The 25607-nt window shown below is 38.5% G+C and overlaps 1 protein-coding gene across 3 annotated transcripts in view; it reads left to right on the forward strand.

The window, feature by feature from the left end:
* Positions 1-2477: 2477 nt before the first annotated feature.
* The window catches only part of Ube2k (ubiquitin conjugating enzyme E2 K), a 68751-nt gene continuing 45621 nt past the window's right edge, over positions 2478-25607 (forward strand). Inside the window, exon 1 of one of the 3 annotated variants that reach the window (XM_027938569.2) lies at positions 2478-2777. In XM_027938569.2, the coding sequence (XP_027794370.1) occupies positions 2715-2777 (63 nt within the window). In that variant the 5' untranslated portion in view covers positions 2478-2714. The remainder of the gene's footprint in view (positions 2778-25607) is intronic. The other 2 variants (XM_027938562.2, XM_071614224.1) reach the window with 2 other exon arrangements.

A 25607-nucleotide genomic window follows, 5' to 3' on the forward strand; every position in this document is an offset into this window, starting at 1 on the left:
CCCAGCAACTCAGGTGCCTGAGACAGGAGGATCACAAATTCAAGGCAAGCATCAGTAATTTAGAGAGGCCTAAGAAACTCAGTGAGACCCTGTCTCAAAAATGATTGGGGGGCTGTGGATTGATGTAGCTCAGCTGGTAGAGTGCTTATCTCAAGGCGCTGGGTTCAATCCCCAGCACCTCAAAAAAAAAGGATGGGGATGTAGCTCAGTGGTAAAGCACCTCTGAGTTCAATCCCCAGTACCTCCCCAAATAAAAATTACCAAACCTACTAGGGCATATAGCTCAGTGACGGAATCCCTGCTTAGTATGCAAGAGGCCCTGGGTTCAATTCTCAGCATTGAAAAAAACAATTACTAACTCCCCCCACACACACACCCCGCCAAAAGAAATTATCAGATTTCTCATTGGCCCCTTGTGATTTGAGTATTCCAAGTTTCTTTAGAATTCCAAGATTAGGATTGGGGACTGAATGAGAGTGGTAGGTGTAAAGTATTTTAAAAGAGTTTACACACCTCAAAATAATGTAGTTTAAATATACTGGCACAAATACATATAGCATTGCTTGATTTACATTATGGCAATAATTCATTGTACCATGATCTATGTAGAATATACAGTTGACTCCTCTTAGGACCACTAGGGGGCTCTACTATAAGGGTTTTATCATTTATGTCTACCCATTTGTGGACCTGTTTTGAGATGATGCTTTAAAATTCTGAGGTTTTTAAAACTTAAATAGATCATCAAATCCAACTTCCTTATTTCACAGATGAGGAAACCAACCAAAACTGGCCAAGAGAGATGGTATGGGAGGGAACTGGAATAAAATATTCCTTTTTTTTTTTTTTTTGTACCAGGAACTGAACTCAGAGGAGCTCAAACACCAAGTCACATTCCCAGCCTTTTTACTTTTCATTCTGACGCAGATGCAGAGGCTCACTAGGTTGCTTAGAGCCTTGTTAAGTTGCTGAGGTTGGCTTCAAACTTGCTATCCTCCTGTCTCAGCCTTGCGAGCCACTGGGATTTCAGGTGTGCACCACCTCACCTGGAGTTTTAGTTACTTTTGCAAGATCAAGTATATGTGATATTTTTATAAGATACTTTACTGATTGGCTAGGTATAGGAAGTGCACAAAGTAGTCACTTCTAAAATAACCTTTATTACTCCAAAATGTATTATTCAACACCCAAACCATGTTACTTTTTAAAATTTTCTAGTAGAATGGACACAATCCCTTTACTTATTTTTCACGTGGTGCTGAGAATCCAACCCCCCAGTGCCTACCACTGAGCCACAACGCCCCCACTCTCATGTTACTTTCTGTAAACCCAAGCAACCACTTTCAAACTTATTTTCCATTGAGAATATTCTACTCTTTATTTTCTTTTTAACATTTTCTAGCGCATGCTAAGCAAGCGCTCTACCACTGAGCCACAACCCTGGCCTTATCTACTTTTTATTTTTGGTTGTTGGACCTTTATTTTATTCATTTATTTATATGTGGTGCTGATAATTGAACCCAGTGCCTCACAAATGAGAGGCAAGCGCTCTACCACTGAGCCACAAGCCCAGAGTACTTTATTCTTTATTCACTTATTCATTCAATATTTGTTGAGTGCCTGCTGGCGCCAAACACCTTTGTAGGGCCTCGGCTTCAGAAGTAAATCTTCTCCCTCCCGCAACCCATCCCCCAAGGAGCTTCTATTTCTCCAATTTTCTCTTCTGTACAAATGTTCACGAGTTAATTCAGCGGTTCTCAGTGTGGTCCTTGAATGAGCGGCAGCTGGGAGCTTGTTAAATGTAAATTCTTAGGCCCACCCCACACTCTAGGGATGAGACCTTGCAATTCGCTTTTTGACGAGCTCTTTAGGGATTCTGATGCACACTCAAGTTTAAAAACCAAGCTTTTAGTTCCACAGCTCGGTATTAATATCCAAATTGGTCAAAGATCAACATCTGGCTCCTGAACCTATCTCGGGCCTCTCCGTGGAATACCTGTCTCATACACCGAAGGGAACCAAAAATAACCATTCTTAATAATTAGGAGTCCTTGAGATGATCGAATAATAATGGCATTACAATGGTTCCAGAACAAAAGCGACCGCAGTGGATTTTCTGGAGCTATACCAACCGACAATGGGCCGGACCGAGTTCTGGAACAGTGTTTTCCTACGCTAGATAGCGAGGCACGTCCAGCCTGTGGTCGTGGGTCTGAGTCAGGGCGGCGCGCAGGTCGGGCTGGAGCTCGCGGTCAGAAGTCAGGGGCTGGAGCCCGGATCTTATCACAAGGGTAGAAAGAGGGGCGGAGGCGCTGGAGAGCTCCCGGGAGGCCGCGCGGGGCTGGCCAGCCAGCTAGCCACACCCTCCCGGCCCCAGGCGCCGGCAGGGCGGAGCCACGCGGCCGGAGCTCCGGCTCAGACGCGAGGCGCAGCGCGGGCTCGCGGCGGAGGCGTATGGGGCTACAACGGGAGCGGCTGCGCCGCCCGGCCGGGTCAACGTCGTGCGCATGCGCGGACCCGGCGCCATTTTGGTGGCCGGGCGCGGAGGTGATTCCACACTGAGGGGAGCGCGGCGGCAGGGGCGGCAGTGGCAGCGTTCGTGTGCTCGGGTCTGAATCACCGAGGGAGGAGGCGGTGGAGGAAGAGGTGGCAGCGGTGGCGGTGGTCGTAGCTGTGGCGGAGGAGGCGGGTACGAATCAGCTGCGGGCGGAGACATGGCCAACATCGCGGTGCAGCGAATCAAGCGGGAGTTCAAGGAGGTGCTGAAGAGCGAGGAGGTCAGAAATGAACTCCCGGACATCCCCCATCTCAGCCCAGGGCGGGAGGGCCCTCCCAGCGGCGACCCAGACATCCCCGGTATCCCCCGGGCGGCTCCCTGCGGCCGCCCTTCTGCCTGTGGGGAAGCAGCAGTCTCCCCCTCCTCCTCCAGCTGCCCTCCCTCCCCGGGCCCTGGGATAGACGGTCTCGCGGGCGGGTGTCCGGGAGGAGCACGGTTTGGGGGGCAGGCGGGGAGGGGAGCACTCCTCGGCGGGATGTGAGCTCTAGAGAGAGACCCGAGGCGGTGGCAACAGCTGGAAGTGTGGCTGTGGGGTGGGGAGGGAGCAGGCCAAGCCTGAGAAAACCCGGGAAGTGGGTTGGGGGAAGGGGAGAGGTGGTAACTGGATCCGGGGAGCAGCGCAGCCCTGAGGCCCACACTTTTAAGGGTATTCTGGGTTATTGCCTGTCAGCCCTTTACTGTCCTTTCCTTAGGGAAGAAGCGACGAGAGTCCTTAAGTATTGATGAAAGAAGGACATTCAGAGTTACTCCCTCATAGCTGGGTGTTGGGAAATAAGGGGAGGCATAATGGAATAGTATCTTTTGGGGAGGGGGGAACAAGGGAATTTTCACTGGAGATATAGGAAATTAATTCCAAATTAGATCATTATCTCTTTTCCACTTACCCCTATTGCTAGGCCTCTTTTTTGCTATCTAAAGCTTTTCGACTGGTTTGGTGTATTAAATATTTTTAGGTAGGAAAAGATAATGGGGTGTATGAGCAGCATATTTCAAAATATTGTTTACAAGTCATAGGTCAGAATCTCTCCTAAGACAATGCCTGTGTGACTCTTCTGCTGTGAAACTTCATTATGATGCCCCTCATAGTTAGCTGATTGTTACTTTTCAAAAAATAGGCAAATTAAAAACAAGGGATTTTACCAGATAAATACATGGTTTTATTTCATTAAGTAAGTTTATTTTGGCATAAAAGATCATAGCACAACATAATATATATTTTTTTTTAAAATTGTCTTCTCCACTTTTGAGTCCTGAAGCATTTTTACACATTATGCTGGCCATCTTTATTTATATAAAGTATTTAAAATGGACTAGTAATATGAATCAAAACTATGCAATTATTAGTATAGTTTTTCATACCAAAATTAGAACGCCAGGTGTTTTTCTGATTGTTATTGAATTTAACAACAACAAAAAATCCTGCAAGTGATTTTTTTTTTTTTAAGATTCACATTTTTTTTTCAAGATTATTGCTATTTGTTTTTTCTCTTATGGCATGTATTTTGATAATGTCAGCAATGATTTGTGAAATTCAACATTCTAAGTATGTGGTGAGTAATAGTAAGTCCGATCTACAGTGATCATGTACTTTTCCAAGTATACACATAAGAAAATGATTAAAAATAAAATGACATTTAAGTAGACCTATTGAATATAGTAGTATATGCAGTGTGATTAGTTTTACAGAGCATGTGTATGAACTTTGACCTCTGTATTTGCTCATTTGCCAAAACTGAATGGAAGGATGACTTTGTATTTTTGAGGTACAATGCAGAAATAGTCATAAATTATTATACTAATAAACATTGTAGCAGAGATTTTACTTTTTTAATAAGAAAATGTATTCTTATAGTTTACATATTTCTAATGAAAGATTGCAGCTAATATTGTCAACAGCCTCAAATATTCTTCTGTAGTAAGGTTGCACAGTTCTGAAACTTACAGATTTATAATGTTTTTTTAGAAATGATAAATTACTGTACTGGTAATCCCTGTGGTCTCTGCTTTATGTGAGGTGACTTTTCACCAGGATATCTTAGTACTTGAGTTGAAGATTACCAGAAATTCTTATATTGTGATGGTAGTATATATTATTATTACACTAGTACTATTCTTTAAGAATCACAGTGTATCAGAAAAATGAAAGAAAAACAAATAGACTTTTTTTTTTTTTTTTTAAAGAACACTACTTATGTAAATCTGGAAGAAAACTTCTTCCAGGAAGTTGCAAAGAACATTTAGGAAAGGATCAGATAATTTAATCTTGGAATAAATATAACCAATAAATAGCCTTATTTTATTTTTTCATGGATATTTTAGTGGGCCCAGTTTTATAAGTAGATTATATTGAATAGTCTCAACTCATTGAAGTCCATATATATTTTCTTTGTATAAAGGTAATATTTTGAGTGGCTGATCAAATAAATATTTAATCATATCACCTGATATAACTCTCTAGTTTACTAAAGTTTAATTCATGTGCGTGTGTTTACTAAGAGTATTGGTTGATTTGAGATTTTTATTTTAATTTTTTTGGCCTTTTTGTGCCTTTGTCAATTAGGTGATGTTTGATGAACCTAAGAGGTTATAAGTGCCGGGCATGATGGCACATGCCTGTAATCCCAGCGGTTCATGATATTTAGGCAGGAGGATTCCAAGTTCAAAGCCAGCCTCAGCAAGTTAGTGAGGCCCTAATCAACTTAGCAAGACCCCATCTCAAAAAAAAAAAAAAAAGAATAAATAAAGGCTGGGAATGTGGCGCAGTGGTTAAGTGCCTCTGGTTTCAATTCCTAGTCCAAAAAAATAAATTAATTAAATAAAATGTAGCCTCTAGGATTGATCAGATTATGTTATATGTATATATAAATGTAGCATAATGAATCCCACTACTATGTATAATTATAATGTGAAAAGCAAGGTGCAGAAAAGAATGGAAGAAGTTACCATTTATGTCAAAAGGGGGAAAATGTATATTTTCCATTAAAAGTCAAAAGATTCATAAGAAACTGATAAAATTGGTAGCTTCTGTTTAAGGGAATAGGGTATTTGTTTACAGGGCATAGACCTCTTTTGAATTTTGAGTCATGTGAATGTTATTTACTCAAAATAAATGAAAGTACCATCTAGCTCTCTTTTCTGTAAGATAGTATTTAGAAATTCATCTTTCATCTGTCAGATTTTTATTTTTAAATATGACTCTTGAGGGACTGGGGTTGTGGCTCAGCGGTAGAGCACACGCCTAGTGCATGTGAGGCGCTGGATTGGATCCTCAGCACTACATATGAATAAATAAAAAATAAAGGTATTGTGCCCACCTACAACTAAAAAAAAAATGACTCTGAATTTTAAGTAATGGTCCAAAGTTGATGCAGTGGAAAATTGATTTAAAGTATTTTACAGTTTTATGAGTTGTTATATAGGTGAATTCTTTTTTTTTTTTTTTTTTTTTTTAAATAATACCAGGGATTGAACGCATGGGTGCTTAAATCACCAAGCCACATCCTCAATCCTTTTTTATATTCTATTAGAGACAGGGTCTTGATGAGTTGCTGAGGCTGAGTTGAACTTATGATCCTCCTGCCTCAGCCTCCTGAGTTGCAGGGATTCTAGGTGTGCAGTACTATGCCTAGTGCCAATTTTTTTCCCCCATCATGGGTCTGGGGATTGAACCCAGGCTTAGTATATGCTAGGCATCTCTACCACTATGTATCTATGTATGTATTTTAATATATAATACTAAGTATATAATATTTAAATTATATACGTATATATTTTATATGTTACGTGTGTATATGTATACACACACATATTTTGGTACTGGGGATTGAACCTACAAGTGCTTTACCACAGAACCACATCCCCAGTCCTTCTTATTTTTTATTTTGAGACAGTATTTCACTATGTTGCTTATGGCTGTTCTTAATTGCCAAAGCTGACCTTGAACTTGCAGTATTCCTGCCTCAGCTCCCGGGTCACTGGGATTTCTGGTGTATTCCACCGTGCTTGGTTTGGTTTTTATTTTTTTGGTTTGGGGATTGAACTTCACTTCACCACTGAGCTGCATCTCTAGTCCTTTTTAGTTTTTATTTTGAGATAGGACCTCACTAAGTTGCTTGGACTGGCCTTGAATTAACAATTTTCCTGCCTCAGCCTCCCTAGTAGTTGGGATTACAGACATACGCCACCACACCCAGCTATTGCTAATTGCTAAGTAGAGGTCTTTGAGTTAGGTTTCTTGTTTCTTAGATAGATGGTTGAGAATCAGATAATTTAAATTATTTGCACACATACAGCTTTTAAATTTGGATCTAGGTCTGTTTGTGTTTATATTGTTCCACACTGTCAGGACTTGCAAGGATAGGCATACTTTTAATTATTTAAAAATAATTTAGCCTGGTTTGAATTAACTGGTTAAATGATTGAAATATAACCTAATTTAATGTCAGTTTAAATTTTTGAAATAAATTGTAACTGTAATTTAAAGGTTAACTTACATTTCATAGTACAGAATATTTGATCATTTGAGACTCATTGAAGTAACATGCACTTAGATAAGTGTACATACATTTTTTTTATAATGCAATATGATACCTGTAGTTTTTTCATATTGTAGATGAACTTTGCTAACATTTTGTAGTTTTCTCATAGGGAATGTTTAAACAAATTGTTTTCCTAAAAATTTCTTGTGAGTTTATTTTTTCCTTCAACATTTAAGTAGTTTCTTAAAAATCATTTTAAATTTAGATTATATAGAAGCAGTTGCAAGTCTACAAGAAAGTCTTTTGGTTTCTTAACTTTGGCACTATTGACATTTTAGGAAGATTATTATTATTGGTGAATTGCTTACCCCCATACATTAACAGCTTATAGAATGTATAGCATCATCTCTGACTTTTTTTTTTTTTTTTTTTTGGTACTGTGGTTTGAACTCAAGGGTGCTTACCTCTGAGCCACCTTCCTAGCCCTTTTCATTTTGAGACAGGGTCTTGCTCAGTTGCTGAGGCTGGCTTTGAACTTAGGATCTTCCTGCCTCATCAGCATCCTGAGCTTCTGGAATTACAGGCATGCAACACCACACAAGGCTAGTTTAGAAGAACATGTAAGACAGTTAATGTTTTAAAATATGCATTATATTGTCTATCTAAAGGATGGACAAGGTATAAAAAAAATCTGGCTTTGAATATTTTGTTTTTGTTTTCAGAAGTTTAAGCTTACCATATAGTTGTAGCTGGACACAATACCTTTATTTATTTATTATTATGTGGTGCTGAGGATGGAACCCAGCATCTCCCACGTCCTAGGCAAGCACTCTACCACTGAGCCACAACCCCAGTCCGTGCTTATCCTTTTTACTGTTTTTCTTTTAAACATTTTTCTTTTTGGTGTGGTGTTGAAGATTGAACCCAGGGCCTTTGCACATGCTAGGCAAGTGCTCTACTAGTGAGCTACGTCTCCAAGCCCTTCCTTTGATGTAAAGGAAAAAAGGTAAAATTATATCCAAAATATGGTGTAACGAGAGTTTTGAACACTTTTCTTGAGTAGAAATTATTTTTTCTTTTAGCATTGATATAAGTTATATTTCTTTGTAACTTATTTAAATAGTGTACCTTAAGGGGCTCTAGAGTGGGATGAGCACAGAATAGCTTATAGATTGGGTTAAAACATCAAATCCTGTGCAAGTAATACTTTTAGACTATATTTCATATTTTGCTTTACCATTAAAAAGTGGGGCTTGGGGGCTGTAGTTCAGTGGTAGAGCACCTTCTTAGTATGTACAAGGCCCTGAGTTCTATCCCCAGCAACTGCAAAACAAAAAGTCAAAAACAAAACAACAACAACAACAATAACAAAAACTAGATACAGCGAATGCATGCTTTGGGAATTCTGTGGATGTATGTTCTTGAACTGATTTTTTTTTTTTTTTTTTTTGTACCAGGAATTGAACCCAGGGGCATTTAACACTGAGCAACATCCCCAGACTCTCCCCACTTTTTTTTTTTTTCCCCTTGTACCAGGGATTGAACTCAGGGGCACTTGGCCACTGAGCCATATTCCCAGCCCTATTTTGTTGCTTAGCACTTTGCCATTGCTGAGGCTGGCTTTGAACTTTCGATCTTCCTATCTCAGCCTCCAGAGCTGCTGGAATTACAGGTGTGAGCCACTGCGTCCGGCTTGTATTTTATTTAGAGACAGGGTCTCAATTGAGTTGCTTAGTGCCTTGCTTTTGCTGAGGCTGGCTTTGAACTCGAGATCCTCTTGCCTCAGCCTCCCTAGCCACTGAGATTTCAGGGGTGCGCCACTGTGCCCTATTTGAGCTAAGTTCTAAAGGAAAGTTAAGACTGGCCTCACGTTTCAGGAAACAGTTTCAAAGGAATTATAGGAGTACAGGAATGATCTGTAGGTACCTGAATCAAAATTAGTGAGCAGAGGGATTAAAAGATTTGTCTAGAAATACATTTACGTATTTAGAAAGGTTGCACAGCTCTTATATACTCAAACATAGTTGTGCAATTACATCATGTTATTTTTGGAGAAAAACTGCCCTTTTTCATATCAAAGTAAAAGATACAAAGAGTTTCTAGTATCCAAATCAAGAAACAGAATGTTACCAGCCCCATAAGGCTTTTCCTACACAGTTATATTCTTGATTTCTAATATCACAGATTAGTTTTCAGTATGTTTGAATAAAAGCACAGATATGAGTATATATTATGTGACTTTTATTTTTGAAAGTTTTCAAAAGATGCCTTTCAATATCTTGTTTAATAATGGCTGGGTGTTATACATGCTGGTAGTCCCAGCCATTGGGGAGGCTAAGGCAGGAGGATCAAAAGTTTGAGGCCAGCTTGGGCAACTTGGGCAACTTGTCTAAATAAAAAGGGCTCCAGCACTCCTGGGCTCAGTACTCAAAAAGATAAATAAATAAAAATACAGTAAGTGTCATAGAAAAAGGCCAAAATATATTGAATTTTAGCACCAAATTTTTGGGCCAAATTCTTTCTTTATAAGATAGGAATCCAAAGCCCAAAGGTTGGTTGTTGCTTAGCAACATAGAACTGTTAATGATGAACCCAGGGTTTTTGTATACCAATTTACTCCAGATGTAATAAAGAGATGTTTTGTGGAACTATCCTTTGCATAAATAGTACCATAAAAGCTGAATGCTAATAAGACTTCGTATGAAAGAGGGTGACAGCCTGGGGATGTAGCTCAGTGGAAGAGTACTTGCCTGGCATGCTTGAGGGTCCTGGGTTTGATCCCCAGCACCAAAAAAAATAAGAAAGAAGGTGACAAATGAATATTGAATATTTAAATGTGTCCTTTTTTCCCTCTCTCTCAAAACAAGAACTTCAGCTTGCCAAGAGGCAGAGATATTTAGTTTCTGAAATATAGTAAATTTAGTGATTTAGAGTGCAGGTTTCTAGATTTTAAGTCAAGCCTTTTTCTACCTGAGTACTGATTTTTTTTTGCGGTGGGGGGTGGGGTACTGGGTTTTGGACCCAGGGGCACTTAAGCACTGAGCCACATACCCAACCCTTCTTATATTTCACTTAGAGACAGGGTCTCACTAAGTTGCTTAGTATCTCACTAAATTGCTGAGGCTGGCTTTGAATTTGAGATCCTCCTGCCTCAGCCTCCTGAGCTTCTGGGATCACAGGCATGTGCCACCATTGCCTGGTTTGAGTACTGACATTTTTTTTTTTTTAAATACTTTTTTTAGTTGTAGATGGAACACAATACCTTTATTTTGTTTATTTAATTTGTGTGGTGCTGGGGATCGAACTCAGAGCCTCATGGATGCTAGGCAAGCGCTGTACCACTGAGCCACAACCCTAGCCCAAGTACTGACTCTTATGTCTCAATATTTTATCTAATAAATCTATGAAACCAGGTGAGGGTGGTTTGCACATTTTGTAATCTAAGTAACTCTGGAGGCTGAGGCAAGAGGATAGCAAGTTCAAGGCCAACCTCAGCAAGGACTTAGAGAGACCCTATCTCAAAATGTAAATAAGAAATCTGGGATGTGGCTCGGTGGTTAACTGACTCTGAGTTTATTTCCCAGTACTTAAGGAAAAAGAAAGAACACGTGGGAAGTGTAAATGTATATAGTGCTTAGAGAACAATGTTTGGGATATATTAAATTTATATAGTGAATGGATAGCTGTTAGATGTGAAATTTAGCTGTTTTCATATTCTGCTTATTGTTCTGGATTATGAATGTTACTTACCTTCAGTGGTTTAGTGATTGCTAAATGTGAATATGACTCAAAAGATTCAGGATTAGGGCTAAAATACTTTTTTTTTTTTTAAGATGTTGATAGACCTTTATTTTATTCATTTATTTATATGTGCTGCTGAAACTTGAACCCAGTGCTTCACACATGCTAGGCAAGTGCTCTACCACTGAGCCAGGATCCCTGCCTCAGGGCTAGAATACTTTAAAATTTTTTTTTCAGTGGTACTGGGGAAAAGAACCCAGGAGCACTTTAGTGCTCTAGACCTTTTAATTTTATTTGTTTATTTTTGGGTACCAGGGGATTGAGCCCAGGGACACTTAACCACTGAGACACATCCCCAGCCCTTTTAATTTTTATTTTCAGACAGGGTCTTGCCAAGTTGCTTAGGTTCTCACTTCATTGCTGAAGAGGTCTTTGAGCTGTTGCAATTACAGGGTGTCATTGAGCCCAGCCCTTTTTAATTTGAGACAGGGGCTCCCTAAAGTTTCTGAGGCTGGCCTGAAACTTGTCCTGCCTCAGCCTTCCCAGTTGCTAGGATTATAGGCATGTACCACCATGCCTGGCTAAGGCCAGAATACTTCTGATAGTATTTCTTTGTCTTCTGTGTGCAAAAACCCACGGGGCTGGTGGCCAAAGGGAATACAAAGGGATATATGTGGGTCTTGTCAGGGTTAAATTGAAAAAAAGTTTGTGTAAAAATGTTACCTTTATAAAAAGAAAAGTTTATTTGGGAGGCTTTCAATAGAGTTTTGGCTTTCTTTCTGGAACTGGACCAAGGAATCCAGATTGTAATCCTATGGTATGTAATTCTGGATCCTTAGGGTAAGGGATTTCAAAATTGGGTTTTGGGTTGGGTGTATGTGGCACATACCTGTATGCAATAGCTGCTCTGAAGGCTGAGGCCAGCCTTGGCAATTTAGTGAGACCCTGACTCTAACAAAGAGGAGAGACTGGGGTTGTGTAGCTCCAGTGATTAAAGTGCCCCTGGGTCCAATCCCTGGTACCACCACCACCACCAAAAAGAAAAGAAAAGAAAAAGGATCTTATAAACCAGAACACAGCTGGTCACATCCATTTGACATCCCTATTGTTGTGTAATTGTGATTCTCAAAAGGTGGGAGAACTTCATTTTATTCAAAATCTTTTTTGGGGCCTGTGGATATAGTTCAGTGATACTTAGGAGGCCCTGGGTTTGATCCCCAGTAGTTTGCTTAAAAAAAAACAACAAAAAAACCTCTTTTCCTTTTTCCTCTCCTAGGTTCTTTGCTTTTACTACAAATTTAAAATATCTATATAATTAAATATCTACTTGAACCTTTTTATTTATATACATATATACATATATGACAGCTTTATGAGATTTGTTATTCTTGTTTCATAGACCAGAAAGTTTCAGCCCGAAACAATTAAGTAACTTTCCTTTTTTAAAAAATATTTTTTAGTTGTTGATGTACCTTTATTTTATTTATTTATATGTGGTGCTGAGAATTGAACCCTGTACCTCACACATGCTAGGCAAGCGCTCTACCAATGAGCCACACACAACCCAAGCTCCAGTAACTTTACCTTTTGAAACCTAGCAATCCACTAGTATGAGAACTTGTTGGTGGCACAGGATTTTGAAATTAGTTCTTTCCTTTCAGACATTGCTGGTATTGTAAAAAGAGTAACTTATACTCAATATCTGTTTCTTGCTTTTTGAGGCAAGGATGGTACTGGGGATTGAAGCCAGGAGTGCTTTACCAACAGAGCTACATTACAGCCCTTTTTATTTTATTTTATTTTATTATTATTATTTTATTTTAATGTTTATTTTTTAGTTTTCGGCGGATACAACATCTTTGTTTTTGTATGTGGTGCTGAGGATCGAACCCGGGCCGCACGCATGCCAGGCGAGCGTGCTACCGCTTGAGCCACATCCCCAGCCCCCTTTTTATTTTTTATTTTGAGAAAAGCTGTTGTTAAGTTGCTAAGGGTCTTACTAAATTACTGAAGCTGGTCTCACTTGTCATCTTCTGTTTTAGCCTCCCGAGTTGTTGGTATTACAGGCATCCGCCACATATTTATGTTTTTATAGTATCTTTGAGTGCAAAAACACTTTTACATTAGATTTTTGAAAGTCTAAGAAACTTTTCGTAATTATAATATACATCTGTAACTTTTCCTCAGCATTTAAAAAAATTGTGATATCCTATTGTTCCAGTTCTTTATATATATCAATTCTGGGGATTGAACCCAGGGGTTCTTTACCATGATCCCTCCCCTTCTCCACATCCTTTTGAGACAGTCTTGCTGTTTCTGAGGCTCGCCTTGAACTTGTAAACCTGCTGCCTCAGCTTTGTGAGTTGGGATTATTTGTGCCACTGTCAGACTTTATTAAAGTACTTATTTTATTATTGGTAATTTAATTTATTTATTTACTTCTGCTCCTGATAGACTGTCGTTAAGCTCCTTGAGAACTTTTATTTATCTTTTTCTTTTCAGCAAGTTGCCTAGTAGTAGTAGTAGGCGTGGTGATATTTTAAAAGATACTTGCCCCAAATCTTCAATGGGTATTCAACCGCAGCCTGCCCCAGTACTGTGGATTGAACGCAGGGGCACTCTATTACTGAGCTACATCCTCAGCCCCCTTTTTTTTGAGACAGGGTCTCACAGAGTGGCTGAGGATGACCTTGAATTTGCAATCTTTGTCCCATTCCCTCGAGTAGCATTACAGTGTGGGTCACTGTTTCCCAACTTTTAGGTATCAAAATTTTTGGAGCTGCTGGGGAAAGAGGTTTTTTTTTTGGTACTGGGAATTGAACTCAGGGGCACTGGACCACTGAGATACATCCCCAGCCCTATTTTGTATTTTATTTAGAGACAGGGTCTCACTGAGTTGCTTAGCGCTCCACATTGCTGAGGTTGGCTTTGAACTTGCAATTCTCCTGCCTCAGCCTCTGGAGTCGCTGGGGTTACAGGCATGCACCATGGCACCCGGCAGAAAAGAGGTCTTTTTGTAAGTTTAGCATAGGCCTTTCTTTCTTTCTTTTTTTAAACTTTATTGTTTATTTCGGGTTTTTTTTTTTTTTTGGTTGTTTTTTTTTTTTAATGTAGTACTGGGGAACAAACCTAGTGCCTTATGCATGCTAGGTAAGCGCTCTACCACTGAACCACAACCCCAGCCCCGTTACTGCAAGTCTTTCTGTAATCTTTGCTCTGGGTGATTTTCTTTTAGACTTCTTTGTTTCAAATGAACTATTCTATTTGGAATTGTCATAATTGTGAGTTGTCTAATGTTATTGCTTTTCAGCTGCTGATAAAACATTTTGTGCTTCCTTTCTTGCTGTATAGTTCCTTAGTTTTGTAAAGATGTGCCCAGTTAATGCATCAGTCTATTAGAGCTATTTCCAATTTCTTTCCTTTCTTTTTTTAATTTTGGTACCAGGGATTGAACTCAGGGGTGCTTAATCACTGAGACATGTCCCCAGACCTTTCTTTTTAATTTGAGATAGTCTTGCAATTTGCTTAGGGCCTTGCTAAGTTGCTGAGACTGGCTTTGAACTTGTAATCCTTCTGCCTCAGCCTCCCAAGCCACTAGGCTATTTCCAGTTTCTTGCTGGTGCACATATACAAGAATTTTGGGTTTTATGTGTGAGAGTGGTATATACTGAGTGCTCATTGGTGTTTGTTGAAATTTAAGATTGTTGTATGTCAGACATTTTTTGGTCTCTGGATTTAGTTGTAAACTAGCTAGCTAGCTTGCTTGCTTGCTTGCAACTTCCTTCCTTCCTGGAAGTGTTGGGGATTGAACCCGTGGCCTTGTGCTTGCTGTCAAGTGCCCTGCCACTGAACTACATCTCCAGCCATTGATTATTACTTTGATTATGTACTTAGGTGTTTACTTTGTTAGGTGCTTTATCTCCAGCTGCCCATAAAGAGTCACTGAGGACAGAGACCTAACTTACATTTCATTCTCCTTTTCTTAGCAAATTACTGGTAAGCAGGAAGTACTACTTTTCTTGAACCAGTTAGGGATTTTCTTAAGCTCCAGGGACTGTATCTCAACCACCACGAAGGTAATATCTTTTAATATTTATTATTATTATTATTATTTTTTGTAGTTGGACACAATACCTTTATTTATTTTTATGTGGGGCTGAGGTTTGAACCCAGGGCCTCACACGTGCTAGGCAAATGCTCTACCACTGAGCCACATCCCCAGCCCAGGTAATATCTTTTATCTTGCTTTCGAGACTAAAAGGATGTTTTGATAAAGATTGTCTCCAGGTCAAGTTGGATTTCTGTTCCATAGATCTTGATTTGGGATAATGGAATATTCAAGTCACCTAGGAAGCATTGGCACAGTGGTGCACACCTGTAATCCCAGGGGCTCTGGAGGCTGAGGCAGGAGGATTGCGAGTTCAAAGGCAGCCTCAGCAATTTAGCGGAGTGCTAAGCAATTCAGTGAGACCCTCTCCCTAAATAAGATACAGAAAACAGTTGGGGATATGGCTCAGTGATTGAGTGCCCCAAATTTAATCCCTGGTACAAACAGAACAAAACAAAAACTGGGAAACAGCTGGGCACTGCGGCCCACACCTGTGATCACAGTGAGTTGGGAGGCTAAGGCAAGATGATTGCAAGCTCAAGATGGCCTCAGCAATTTAGCAAGACTGTCTCAAATAAGTGAGGGAAGGGGGCCCTAAGGATGTAACTCAGTGGTGGAGTGTCCCTGTTTAGTTCCTAGTGCCCAAAGGAAAACAACTGGCAGGCAAGATGGTGAGAAGGGAAACTTTTGCTTGAATTTGTAGTTGTCCCCTTTGAAAATCTCATGGGACATTTATTTAGTATATATAACATCTGGTTTTGTTTTGTTTGATTTCTGATACTAGGAAATATAGTATAGGGCCTTATATATGCTAGGGAAGTGCTCTACCCCTGAGCTATATCCCTGGTCCTTTATGTGATATATGTATCCTTTTGTGGCTTTTGTTTGTTTCATTTTTTTTTAGCTTACATTATTTCTCATTATCAGATATTTATCAAATGCCATTTATGTTAGTGAAACAGACATGGTCCTTGGTATTATATTATGGTCCAATAAGGCAGTGAGATAACAAACATCTAATTATAGGTATTTGTATAGTTTAATCTCATGGAGGGAGTATTTTAGGAATAATCCTTTCACTGATAGAGGATAAATTGGAATTGACCTAGTCATATATGAGGATGATCACTCTTATATGCATAAAGATAGCTGGTATTCATTATATAATGAAGAATGGAGATTTAATTGCTTTTCCCTTTTAAATGAATAGCCAATTTCTCTGAGTATAAAAACAACACATTTGCTTGTTACAGAATTTTGGAAAACAAAAGAAATTACAATAAAGGTTATCTGTAATTCCATCCCTACAGATAATCCTTTTCTTTAACAGATTTTATCTGTGAGCTAGGTTGTTTGTGCATATGTATAGTTCCAGCTACTTGGGAGGCTGCCTTGGGATGGTTGATTGAGCAGAGTTGGAGACCAGCCTGGGCAATGTAGTGAGACTCCCATCTCAATGAAAATTTTCAAACATAGAGATGCAACTTAATTTTGGTACTTTCAAGTCTAACTTTTTCTTTTGAAGTACTAGGGATTGAACCCAGGAGTGCTCCACCATTGAGCTACATCCTTAGGGCTGCTGCTTCCGCCTTTTTTTTTAGTGGTGGGACAGGGTCTGCTGAATTGCTGGGATTACAGGTGTGCACCACTGTGCCCAGCTCAAGTCTGTAATTTTTAATATGTTTTAGTTGTTTCTTTAGTAGACTCTGATCTTCTCAAAGATAAGTGTCATGGTTCATCTATCTTTTCTTCATCAGTGCCAAGCAATCCTTAATTTATTAACAAATATTTGAGGGCTCTTTATGCTGGGCATCACAATATGTGCTGGGGATATAGTGTCAGACAGAAAAATAAACATTTGAAATGCAGTGCAGAGAAATGGAATAATATTGTATAGGTGAAATGAATCAGTTACTTAAAAATATTTTTTTATGTAGTTGAGATAGACAAAATGTTTTTATTATTATTTTTTTAATGTGGTGTTAAGGCTCGAACCCAGTGCCTCACATATGCTAGGCAAGCACTCTGCCACTGAGCTACAGCCCCAGCCCCTGAATCAGTTACTTTTGATTGGGTAACAGAAAAGTCTTTTCTAAGATTTTAGGCTTAATTTGATATCTGAATGACAAAGCCATGTCTCTAGAGGGAAGAATATTCTAAATTAGTGGAAACAACATCAAGATCTTAAAGTAGAATATGAGATTGCTTTGTTTAAGCAACAGACATTGTGGGTGCAGTATTGTGAGCAAGGAAAGAGTATGGTAAAAGATGAAGCTGGAGATGTAGATGGGGAGTCAGATCATATTAAACTTTCTAAAATCCAAATTCCAGGATAAAGAATTTGGATTTTAAGTGACTCTGAACACCATTGGAGTGTTTAAAGCAAAGGACAAGTTTTGTGTGTGTGTGTTTAAACTTATCATTATTACGTGTGTGTGTGTGTGTGTGTGTGTGAGAGAGAGAGAGAGAGAGAGAGAGAAGAGAGAGATAGAGATAGATGCTGGGGATTAAACTCAGGTCCTTATGCATGCCAGGCAGGCATTCTGCTACTGAACTACATCCCCATCCTAAGATTGTGTTTTTAATAAGATAACTGTGGATAATGAATTGAGACTGGAGATCTCAACAAGAGGTAAGGAGAGTGAGGAAAAAGGATCTAAGAGTTAGGGACTGAGTTTGCTGGATATAACAAAAAGAAATTAATAGTGGTTTATATAAGAAAAGTTTGGGCCAGCTGAGGTGGTACATGCTGAGGCAGAAAGATCAAAAATTCTAAGCCAGCCTGGGTAACTTAGGTGGACCCAGTTTCAAAATAAGAGGGCTGGTGATGTAGCTCATTATTAGAGCGCTTGCCTAGGGTGTGCAAAGCCCTAGGTTCAATCCCCAGGACCCAACACATACACCAAAAAAAAAAAAAAAAAGTAAGAAAGAACAAAAGAAAGAAAGGGAAAGAAGTAAAATCTAGAGGAATGTATTCCAGGATTGTTGGTTGGGGACTTTGCAGTGTTACTGCATTTTTTTTTTTTTTTTTTTTTTTTTTTTTGTACCAGGGATTGAACTCATGTACACTGGACCACTAAGACACATCCCCAGCCCTATTTTGTATTTTAATATTTAGAGACAAGGTCTCACTGAGTTGCTTAGCACCTCGCTATTGCTGAGGCTGGATTTGAACTCATAATACTCTTGTGTCAGCCTGGGATTATAGGCTTGCACCACTGAGCCTGGCCTGCATCTGAGATTCAGTTTACCATTCTTATAGGGTGTGACTTTTGTCGTTAAATTTTCAAAATGGGGCTGAGGTTGTGGCTCAGCGGTAGAGTGCTCGCCTAGCATGGGCGAGGCACTGGGTTCTATCCTTAGCACCACATAAAAATAAAGGTATTGTGTCCAACTAAAAAAAAATTTAAAAACAAACAAAACTTTCAAAATGACTGCCAGAAGTCCCAACAAGATTTCTGTATTTTAGAAGGGGAATTGCAAAAATAAAGGCCAACTGTTTGTCTCCTTTATTGTTTGGTACCTGGGATTAAACCCAGGTACCACTGAGCCACATCCCTAGCCCTTTTTATTTTTTTGAGACAGGATCTCACTAAGTTGCTTAGGACCTTGCAAAATTGCTGAGGCTGTCTTTGAACTTGTTTGTGATCCTCTTGCCTCAGCCCCTGAATTGCTGGGGATTACATGCATGTGCCATTGCACCTGGCTTGTCTCCTTTAAAGGGCTTTCTCAGCCGTAGATTTGATTCCTAGTACCAGAAAAAAAAGAAATTTGCTTTGTTTTTGTTAGGTTTTAAGTTGGGAAAATAACAAGTGGTTGAATCTAACAAGTGGTTGAATCTATCAGTCTGGAAGTCTGGAGATAGGTTTGGCACACATAGAACACACATATAAACGTGTATATATATTTATATGATATATTTAAAGTCTAAATCTGCGATTTTAAGAGAAATTTGCAAGAAAAGGTGAGGTTCTATGATGAAGTTCTGGTTTTTGTTCTGGGCCCTTTGTACATTTTGAAGTTGAACTGAAGAGAACCAGCAGAGGATAAGGGGAGTGAGTTATTAGTTGTTGTGTTAGGAAACCATGAGGTGTGTGGTATAACTGAAGTCAAGAAAAGGCAGTGGTCTGCCTTGTCATGACCATTGAGCTTACAACATGGTGATCATTAATGACCTTGACAAGTGTTATTATTGGAATGGTGAAGACGGATGGATGTGTGAATGGAGTGGGTTGCTGAGAGACTATGAAGTTAGGAAAACGGCAACTATGGTTTACTCTGTTAAGGAGATTCTCCTCTAACAGGAACAGAATGTTGATAAACAGGGGAAATTGATTATGTTAAAGAGTAATTACAAAGTCCCCCTCCCCCCCCCCCAGATTGCCAGGGAAGGTGCAAAGTCCTTGAAAAGAACAGAGGGGATGATTTTCACAGAACAAGTGAAGGGATTAATCTTTAATAGGAGTAGACACTTAGAGCAATTGTAAATTTCATTTGGACTTGTGGTCTTCATTTTAACATGAGACCAATTAATGATGGTTGAGTTGTCGTCGTCACCCCCCTTATTTCTTGTGGTGCTTGGGGAGGACACATAGTTGTTGTGTGTGTTTTTTTTGTTTTTGTTTTTGTTTTTTGTTGTTGTTGTTGTTATTTGGGAAATGAGTTAACTAGCTTTGGGGTTTTATGTGAGTACCATGATGGAAGAAAGCATCAAGGTTAAGAGTATTTTGCCAGAGAATGATTATAATAATATCCATGGAATCTAAACTGAATGAGGAGGGACATTAGGACTTTATTTTTTTTAATTTTTATTTTAAAAATATTTTTAGTTTTAGATGTTCACAGTACCTTTAGGTTGTTTATTTAGTTTTTTTAATGTAGTGCTGGAGATCGAGCTCAGTGCCTTACGCCTGCTAGGCAAGCACTTTACCACTGAGCCACAACCCCAGCCCACATTAGGACTTTAGAAATGATTGATAATGAGGGAGAGTGGTCATGATGAAGCCAGTTAACACTAAGTTTGGAGTACTAAAGGAAGTGAACTTTTAGTCCAAGGAGGTTAGGAATCTGGAAAAATTGGAATTGATTTTAGAAGTTGAGTTTTTGGTGGTGCAGTTTTAATTGACAAAATCAGGGATATGACCATAAGAATAAGAGTGTGTAGCTCATTAATATCCATTGGAACATAAGACATTCCTATTTTTTGGCTTTTCTATGAGAATTTAGGGGAAAAAATGTACAAAGGTGATGCTACCATCTTTCATCAGATAGCAATTGATATCAGCATCTTTTTTTATTATACAGGATTTAAATGTATATACTAATTTGTATTTTTTTCTCTAAATTTTTTTTTAAGAGAATTTTTTTAGTTTTTTGTGGACACAACATCTTTATTTTATTTTTATGTGGTGCTGAGGATCAAATCCAATGTCTCGCACATGCCAGGTGAGCGCGCTATCGCTTGAGCCACATCCCCACCCCCAACTCCTCTAAATTTTTATTGTGTTTTCTTCGTGGCATTAAATATTCTTTTGAGGTGACAGTACTGAGGATAAAACTCAGGAGTACTCCACTACTGTGCCACATCCCTAGTCCTTTATTTTTTATATGGAGACAGGGTCTTACTAAATTGCCCAGGCTGGCTTCAAACTTATGATTTGCCTTTAGCCTTCCTTTAGCTGGAATTACAAGCATGGGCCATCACATCTGGCTTCAAATACTCTTTTAAAGACTATATTACCTGACTTAACCATAAGTTGTTTATATTTCCCCGCTACATAATATTGAATGTAGATCTTTACATATTTTTTTTCCTTTTTTTATAATGGGGATTAAACTTTACCGCTGAACTACATCCCCAGCTGTCTTTATTTTTTTAAGACAGGATCTTGCTGCTAAGTTGCCAAGGCTAACCTTGAACTCTCCTGCCTTAGCTGTGTGAGTAGCTGACCCAATATTTTTAATTTTTATCTGCGTTTATATTCCTAAGATATATTTCCTGAAGAAAAATTACTAGGTCATAGTATTCATGTATGTATATGTTTGGTGCTAGGGATTGAACCCAGGGTGCTTTACCACTGAGCTACATCCCCAATCCTTCTTCTTTTTATTTTTATTTTGATAACAGGGCTTTGCTGATTTGCTGGGGCTGGCCTCCAGCTTACAATCCTCCTGCCTTAGCCTCCTGAGTTGCTGATATTACAGGCATGGGCCACTGCACCCAAATGTATTGAACTTTTAATACCCATGTCCAGAATGCTTTTTATTTATTTATTTATTTTTTTCCAAAGTGCTTTTTAGAAAGCACTTTGTAAATTATCTTTGCACTGGCAGTGTATCAGGCAGTCCAATTCATCATATTCTCACCATTAATATATATATATATATATATATTTAAGGTCAAACAGAAAAATCAGAGACTAGGGTATATGCTCAGTGGTAGAGCAATTGCCTTGGGTCCATAAGGCTTATAGGTTCAGCTGAGGAGCTCCCAGCAAAATCCAAAATAATAACAGTAACAACAGCTGTCCTATTTTATCTATTTATCTTTTTCATCTTTTGTGTGTGCTGGAGATTAAACCCACCACCAATAAGCTGTATCCCTAATCTCTTTCTGACTTTTTAATTAAGAAAATTTTCCAATAGAAAGGTTGAAAGAACAGTTCATTTGTATTCCTACTATCTAGATCAAACAGTTGATACGACTGTTATGAATATAATTCATCATTAAACAATTTTAGCCTGCATTTCTTAAAAGTAACACTCTTGAATTCTTGAGCTCAAGTGATACTCCTTCAGCCTCTCAAGTAGTTGGGACTATAGGTTTGTGCTACCACACCTGGCTAAAAGTAAAATCACCTTTGTCATTCTAGTTAAGAAAATTGTTAATTCCTGATACCAAGTATTCCAAGTTCATATTCATTTTTCCCAATTAATTTAATTTTAAAAAGTGTTTTATACCTTTTTAAAACATCAGGATCGCCTTAAAGTTCACAAACAAAAAATGTATTCTTGGGTCTTTTAAAATTTATGATAGTTCTCACCACACACACCTTTCTTTTTTCCCCCTCACGTCATTAACACTGAAGCTACTGGGAGTTTAGTGTAAAGGTTTGATTAACTTCAGATTAAACAGTTTTGGGCAAGATTTCAAGTGATGTTGTATACTTCATATTAAAGTACATTAGTGGGGCTGGGGATGTGGCTCAAGCGGTAGTGTGCTCGCCTGGCATGCGTGCGGCCCCAGTTCGATCCTCAGCACCACATACAAACAAAGATGTTGTGTCCACCGAAAACTAAATAAATAAATATAAAAAAAAAATTAAGTACATTAGTATAAGTTGTTAAGGTTTGGATGTGATGTGTCCCACAAAATCTCGTGTATGAGACAATGCAAGAAGGCTCAGAGGATATTACCCTATATACATGTGTACAGAGGAATGAGAAGTTGTGCTCTATTTGTGTAGAATATGTCAAAATGTATTCTACTGTCATGTATAACTAATTAGAATAAATTTTTAAAATTAAAACATCCATATTCACTTAAATGGCATTAAATAGCATTTAAGTGCCCCCCCCCCCAAAAAAAAAAAAAGGTTCGGAGGTGAAATGGTTGTGTGATGAGCCTTAACCCAATCCCTAAAGGATTAACTGAGTGGTGACTGAAGGTGGGTAGGATGGAGGAGGTGGGTTATTGGGGGTGTGGCTTTGGAGTATAAATTTTGTGTCTGGCAAGTGGAGTGGCTCTCTGCTTTTGATCATTATATGAATTGTTTCCCTCCGCCATACTCTTCCACCATGATGTTCTGTCTCACTTGTGCCCCAGGAAACGGAGCCAGCCTTCTGTGGATTGAGACCTCTGACTCCATGAGCCTCCAAATAAACTTTTCCTCCTCTATATTTGTGCTGGTCAGTTTTTTTAATCACAGTAGCAAAAAAGACTAAAACATAAGTTATTGCTAGTGATGGCAAGGTTACTTGTTTAATTATTTGATTAAGATGGGGCCTATGGGGTGGGGTTGTAGCTTAGTTGTAGTGTACATGCCTCACATGTGGAAGGCACTGGGTTCAATCCTCAGCACCACATAAAAATAAAATAAAGGTATTGTGTCCATCTACAACTTAAAAAAAAAGATGTATTGAAAAAAAAAAAAAGATGGGGGCCATGCAATTTCATACAATTTTTTGGTAAGCATGTGTATATAAGGGCTGGGGATGTAGCTCAGTTGGTAGAGTGCTTGCCTCGAATTCACAAGACCCTGGGTTCAGTCCCCAGCACCACCAAAGGAAAGAAAAAAGAAGATAGGAGAAAGAGTGAGCGTTTTTATTGTGGTTGTTTTGGTACCCAGGATTGAATTTGGCATATTTAATCACTGAATCCCATCCCAAATCCTTTTTAATTTTTTATTTAGAGTTGCTTAGGGGCTTGCTAAGTTGTTGAGGCTGGCTTTGAACCTGCAGTCCTCTTGCCTCAGCCTCCAGAATTGCTGGAATTTCAGGCAAGCATCACCATGCCCAGCTTAAAGATATGTTTTATTCCTTTTTAAACCAGCAATAAATTGTGGGGTTAAAACTTTTATGTCCTGAAAATATCTTGTTCCCCAGCATCCTGTCACCTGATAAGTTAGTATTCACTTATGGATGATCCTTGCCTAAGTCAGTTATTTTATTGAGGGTTTTTACAGAAAGGTGGTTTTCCTAATTGTCAGCCTTAAATTTATTGAGTCAGAATTCTTCTGTAAAGAAGAATTTTCCATCATCAAATGGGGTGAAAATTACTTATTTTCAGAATAAAGATTTGGAATAATAGTCAACTCCAGTGGTGACAAACGATCCTTCTCCCATTTATTGTCACTGTGTGAATGTCTTATCCAGCTCATGCTGTCATAAAAAAATACCATAGGCTGATTAATATAAAGTATATAAATTTATTTTGTTTCACTTTCTAGAAACTTTTCTGGGCACCCCCCACACCCATTTCAGTAAATCTGCACACGGCTTCCTCCCCATTTTAGTAAAATGCTTAACAGTGTATTTTGCTTGATTGTAAGCATCAAGCATGAAAAACATTTGGTAAGAATTTTTTTTTCTCCAATAGTGGGCATTGAACTTAAGGGAATCTTATCACTAAGCTGCATCACCAACCCTTTTTATTTTATTAAATTTTGAGACAAGATCTTTCTGAATTGCTGAGGCTGGCCTCAGACTTGTGATTCTCTTGCCTCAGCCTCCTGAGTTACTGGGATTATAGACATGTGTACCATCATGTATAGCTGTAGAAGAAATTTTATAGAGTAAATATATAATTAATATATAATTTATTGAGTAAAAATATGTTCATATAGTAAAAAATTCAAAAAGGTATAGAAAAAAGGGTACATACAGTTAAAAAATAAGTTTTCAACTTAGTGACTATTGACCTCTCTGTTCTCTGCTTTCTCCAGAGTCAATTTAGTGGTTTTTTTGGTCTTTATTTTTTCAGGATAGATCTAGTGTTAAACTCATGTGTCACATAACAAAGGTGTTTTGGGTGAAGAGTGAACCACATATACAAAGGTGGTCCTATAAGATAATATTATCTAGTGATTATGCATGGTTCTGTATTTTGCTTTTTTGATTACCTATTTACCTTGGGGAATATTGCAAATTAGTGAACCAGAGATACTTTTAAAAAATAGAGCCAGATAAGTGATATTCTTTTGTATGGCTACCATAATTTATTTAGTGGTTCTGGCTAAGAGGCTTATCAAATTTATTTATCTAGTGCTTGGAACCTTTTGCTGTAATAAGTAGTGCTGTTTGCCTTTGATTTTTCTGCAGTTTGAATATGATTTGTGTAGTATCAGTTTTTTGTTTTTTGGTTTTTTTTTTTAAATGTTTATTCTTGTTGAATTTTCTGAGCTTCCTGGATCTATGATTTGGTATCTCTTAATTTCGGGAGATTCTTAATTTTGAGGAATTTATTATTGCTTGAAATATTTCTTGTTTTTCTGGTATTCACATTATGCCTTTTTAAAATTGTCTTACAGTTCTTGTAGGTACTTTTTTTTTTTTTTTTTCCCTCCTCCTCTACTGGTCATGATACCCAGAGCCTGTGCTTGCTAGGCAAGTGCTCTACCCCAGCCCTCTGTTCTATCCTTTTCATGTCTTTTTTTCACATTTCAGTTTTGAAAGTTTCCACTGACATCTCTTTAGCTGTATTTCCTCTAATTTCTGTTGTACTGCTTTTGATTTTTTAACTTCCCCCCCTGCCCCTTTTTGGTGGTATTGGGGATTGAACCCAGGGCTTTGTGCTTACTAGGCAAGTACTCTACCACTAAGCTACATCTCAAGCCCTCTAACTTTACCTTTTGACTCTTTTTTTTTTTAATTTATTAATATTTATTTTTCAGTTTTCAGTGGACACAACATATTTATTTTTATGTGGTGCTGAGGATCGAACCCAGTGCCGCACGTATGCCAGGCGAGCATATTGCCGCTTGAGCCACATCCCCAGCCCACCTTTTTACTCTTATTTGAGTTTCTGTCTCTGCTTTCATTACCCCTTTGTTCTTGCATGTTGTCAACTTTTCTTGGAACAATTAGGATATTCATCCTGTATTTTTAACATTTCTGCCATATTTCATTCTGGCTCTGTGGTTTTTATCTTCTAGTGTGCTTTGTAATTTTTGTTGTTGTTGTTGAAAGCTGAGTATGATGTATTGGGTAAAACGAACTGAGGTAA

Source organism: Marmota flaviventris, chromosome 7 (assembly GCF_047511675.1).
Source record: "Marmota flaviventris isolate mMarFla1 chromosome 7, mMarFla1.hap1, whole genome shotgun sequence".
In the NCBI taxonomy this organism is placed as follows: Eukaryota; Metazoa; Chordata; class Mammalia; order Rodentia; family Sciuridae; genus Marmota; species Marmota flaviventris.